General features: G+C 33.0%; 1 protein-coding gene across 1 annotated transcript; it reads right to left on the minus strand.

Annotated features, from left to right (window-relative positions):
• Nucleotides 1-1121: 1121 nt before the first annotated feature.
• On the minus strand, nt 1122-3324 carry LOC145012393 (GDSL esterase/lipase At1g28580-like). The gene is made up of 5 exons (XM_078971190.1): nt 3009-3324; nt 2485-2712; nt 2156-2304; nt 1773-2049; nt 1122-1610 (listed from the first exon to the last, which is right to left on the minus strand). The coding sequence occupies exons 1-5, from the start codon at nt 3259-3261 to the stop codon at nt 1360-1362; spliced, it is 1158 nt and encodes a 385-aa protein (XP_078827316.1). The 5' UTR covers nt 3262-3324; the 3' UTR covers nt 1122-1359.
• Between the last annotated feature and the right edge of the window lie 1364 nt (nt 3325-4688).

Below are 4688 nucleotides of genomic sequence, written 5' to 3' on the forward strand. Positions count from 1 at the left end.
AAATTGTTAACAAAAAACACAATACTTGTGTCTCCGATTAGAAAAGACATAACAAAGAGAGAAAAAACATGTCTCAAACGAAAAAACACGCGCCATAACGTGCCATGGCATGTCATATCATGCGTAGCCACGCACGATGTCTAACAACAACGTTATGGGGCTTTACATAACGGCAAAGCCACGCCTCACGCCATTGAACGCCTTGACGCACGCCTTTTAGAACACTGCAATATACAATATAAGCATCACCTTAATGATTACTTGTGTTCTACATGAGAAAAAACTGATATAAAAAAGAAACAAGATATGAGCATTAACTTGATTAATTTGAATAGAAATAAGCACTTCGGTCATCAAGATAGGGATGATATGGCCATTGTTGACATTAATGGTATGAAGTCCTGATAAAAAAGTCAAATAATTTGTGTTTTTTAAAAATAGGTCATACAGCTTTCTAGAATGCACACATTGTCTCCTAGTAGCAGTAATAGAACTTGGTGGTTGTTTTGAAACGGGGTTATATACCCATAACATGAAAAGTCCCATTTGTTATGCTGGGAACCATTTAAGTACACATTCAAACACCCTCTTCTTATTCTGATTATTTTAACCCAAAATTGTTTTGGAAAAACACACTAAACTTATTTAAGTACACATTCAAACACCCTCTTCTTATTTCCATATTATAAGAAAATTATGGGTTTAAATTGTCTTAATTTGATATGTTTAGACTTCAGAGCACTTTTTCTTTGTGATGAGTGATTGATTGTTTTGCAAGCCATGTTGCAAACGAATTTAAATGACTTTATATTACATTAGGGAATCTTGGTTCCTAGATTACAGTGAAATTGGAATCTCTAATTCCATTATCTGGTGTGTTTGGTTTAGAAAGCAACCAATAGAATTCAATTTCATGATATCTCTTAAAAAACATGTCTAAGGATATTCTAATTCCTTACAAAAACATCCTCTCAACCAAACGCCCCTTTACTGTTATACTTCTTTTTCTTTGAAGTTATTATTAAATTCAATAGATTCGTTATTTACGTAATCATATAATTGGCCAAGAAAACTACTTCACAACACATGCATTTGAATACAAGTACGAAATAACCCCTACGTTTTAAAAAAAGGTACCATACAACCCGCGTTGGTTCATAATTGGTACCATTCCGTAAATTGAACCAAACACATCCCGATTCCATATCTATTAAATACCAACATGACATCTATTGTGATTCATTTTAAACCCTTGAATGGTTACTACTCACTAAACATTCTATATGGATTATGGACGCCATTTATTTTATTTTAATTATGTATGTAGTTTACAGAAAGTGAAACAATATATGAAATAGTTTATTGTGATGCTGATGTAGGTGTAGGTATAGGACACAAGGAATTAAAGCGGGGTGTAGTATATTGGCCTTGAAATAAACTCTTGAAAATTATTTTGTATCCCGCTTCTGTAAAGTGTATTCCATCCCAGTAAGCATACGCATCGGGGTCATCACATACAGTCGAGAATGCATGTCCACATAGCACAAATTTATTGTAGTTCAAGGGACCTCCACCTCCACAACACGACTTCAGAACCCCATTTGTGAATCCTGAAAATTTTGAATTCCATCCCAATAAGAACATCAGGATCCTAAATAAATTAATAATATGGGAAATTGTGTAGCACTAGCAATATTTTGGACGTGCCAAGAATTAAACCTTGGACCCCCTTTCATTGAAGCAGAAGCAAGATTTTACAACATGTTATGTACCAAATTTAACTGGAGAATAGATAATTTGCATGGCAGCATTGTAATAATCAGCATAGATGATGATGACATTAGGATGAAGCTCTCGAAGGTGTTTTAGTTTTGCTTGCAGCACTTCATTGTGGTATTCGGCAATTTTATTAAACTTGATTAGGCAACCGGTTATGTTATCATAGTCTTGTTTGTTTTGAGAACCACGTAATGTTAGAATTGAACTAGAACACCCAATTGGAAAGGTTCCTGGAACAACCAGTGTTTGTGCACCCATATCAATTACTTCCTGTATTTAAAACTATGAGAAAGTTATACACTAGAAAAGAATATTGTGAGTGGTGTTATTGGTAGTGATTGTTTAAAATATAGTTTTGTATGATTTGAGTAGTTACATTAATTGCTGAGATGATGGTATCAATAACAAGGGGGACGTATGATTGAACCTCGTCGATTGATTTATCTTGCATTATTGGATTGTTGTAATCGGTTCCACCAATCTCTCCCATTAGGATTAAAGAACGTCCAATTAAGTTTCTACAATCTGCAAACAATTATAATCAATAGAACTTACTAAATTGTGTTAGAATCTCAAAATTTTACACCAAAATCTTTCTCCTTTTAGCAAATTATAATCCTTTCCAATATATAAGAAATTTTATTAACACGTATGGTTGGTGCAATTGATATATAGTAGAAGCATATAATATGTATGTTCGATTACCTGAAGCGTTACTACAAATAGAAAGCAATGATTGTTTACACCATGCCAATTGAACTCCTAAAGATACATTTGCTGTAGGATTAATAGTTCCTCTTGCTTCATGAAAAGATGTATCCAACGCTGTTGCAGACACCACCGCATAATTAATTCCTTGTTCAAACAACACCACATTGTCACTCTCATTGTCATGTAGAAAAGGCGGTATCAATGGCAGCCCTAGACTCTCAGCTTAAGGAACAACAAAAAGAAAATGTAATTTCATTAAGTCACATAGAACATGAACAACTTTATTCAGAAAAATGCAACGTTTAACTTTAACCCATGCAACAATACATACTTCATTAGATACTATGTACTAGATGTCACATATCTACAACTTGAGGCTAGCCCACTTGGCTAACATGAATATTATAATCTAACTATTAACTAGGAGGTCTTGGGTATTTTTTTGTCATTCAAAAATAGATGTCACATATCTACAACTATCACTATATATGAATTGTTTCAAACCGAAAATGAGTTACCAAGGAAGTCAATAATGAGGCGTCCATTGGAGGCACGACCAGTGGGTTGATGAAAGAAGGTTTCACCATATGGCGGCCAAAGAGACTCAACCTTTGCATGGGACACGGAGGCAAGCTTTTTAATGTTGCCCGTGTCAGCCAGTGAGTCGCCAAAGCTGATGATGGATGTATAGCATCCATTGATATAAAAGATTCTATTCCATAATAACAACAGCTGCAAAATCACTAAGATTGTGCTTTTAGAAAACTCCATTGGAAGTGAAAAAGCTCCAAGTATGTCGTTTGAAAAGAGAGAAGGTAACAAAATTTTATGTCAAAGTTTCAAATAACTATGTTGATAAATATAATGAAAAAAATAACATGTTATTCAATAAAATATGCAATGCTTTTGTTGGTTTTTAAATATGTTTTTCATGTAATTAGAAAAAAATGTAAGGTTTCTTGGTTTTTAACATGTTATTCATTTTCTTGTTGAAACATACCAACAAAAATGTTTTTTTTTCAAAAAATTATATTTAATATATTATTTGCGTGTGTTTCTCGAACTAGGTTGTTTCTTATCTCTTCTATTGGGACAAAGATTTTGAGAGTAAACCATAAAAGTGTTATCTAAGTTTATAATTTACTTTAACTAAAATATAAAATAGTTTCACTACATTTTATCCTTTTGAGAAATTTTTATTGTAGATGAAGCTTTGTTAAATTTGAAATAAAATGTTAATGGTTAACGCACTTCAAATTGAAATTTCATCCTTAAAATATTTTTTTTTATTTTTATTTTTTTTTATGAAATTAAAATATTAGAAATGACCCATACATTACCCCAACCAAGCACCCTCTTCCCCTCTCCCCTCCACCGAAACCATTAAAACAGCCCCACCCTCTCCCTCCTCCTCCTCCTGTTTTGTTTCTATCTTGTCTGACAACCACCATTGATGATCATATGTACCTTCGACTTCCTGTTTATGCCCATGCCTCTAAACGTCCTAAACTTTCTTATTATGACCCTGTCTCTCAAACATTATGAATCATTTTGAGGCTCCACTTTAACTATTCACCAAACTGAGCTTTTTCTTACTTTCCGATTATTCCCTTGCCCCCATTTAACCATATCGAAGGCATCTCAAAATATACCTTCAACAAACTGATTCTCCGATTACCTATTTTTTTTAATTGACGATTTCATTTACCACCAATTATTCATCAAAGAATGTTTCTGCCTTTATTGAAGATTTCAAACTACACTCTCTATACAGCATTCTGCTTTCACCACCCCCTGCAATTTGGGGTTAAGAAAAAAAGAGTCATAAAATAAATAAAAATTAGATACTATTCTGTCAACAACAATAATCGATTTATCTCTTTAAATTCTATCAAGAACCATGGATGAGTTTTTTATTGTCTCTTCTCGATTCATATTTGTTTTCCTTCCATTCTTCAAGCAGTCATTTAATTTTATATCATTGTAGAAATAGATTAGTATAGCCATATACAAATCTCTACTTTTCATCTTTTCTCTCTGTTTTCTGATCTTATCAATATTTTCATCAATTATGTAAGATGAATGACTTTCCTTATCCCCAAGGTGATTGATCAATTTTGCGAATTATGATTAAACTCTCAGTTATTGTCAAATTCAATCCAATTGTTACCTTCTTTTGCTCGAATTATCCCCTTGTC

This window comes from Lactuca saligna, chromosome 8 (genome assembly GCF_052625555.1).
Source record: "Lactuca saligna cultivar CGN05327 chromosome 8, ASM5262555v1, whole genome shotgun sequence".
NCBI lineage: Eukaryota > Viridiplantae > Streptophyta > Magnoliopsida > Asterales > Asteraceae > Lactuca > Lactuca saligna.

What these genes read in the sequence shown, in the direction of transcription:
- LOC145012393 (XM_078971190.1), bottom strand. Translation starts at nt 3,261, where the DNA reads ATGGAGTTTTCTAAAAGCACAATCTTAGTGATTTTGCAGCTGTTGTTA. An exon ending in TATTTGTAGTAACGCTTCAG is followed by an intron (nt 2,305 to 2,484) that starts GTAATCGAACAT and finishes AATTGTTTGCAG; the next exon opens with ATTGTAGAAACTTAATTGGA. An exon ending in CCATCATCTCAGCAATTAAT is followed by an intron (nt 2,050 to 2,155) that starts GTAACTACTCAA and finishes TTTTAAATACAG; the next exon opens with GAAGTAATTGATATGGGTGC.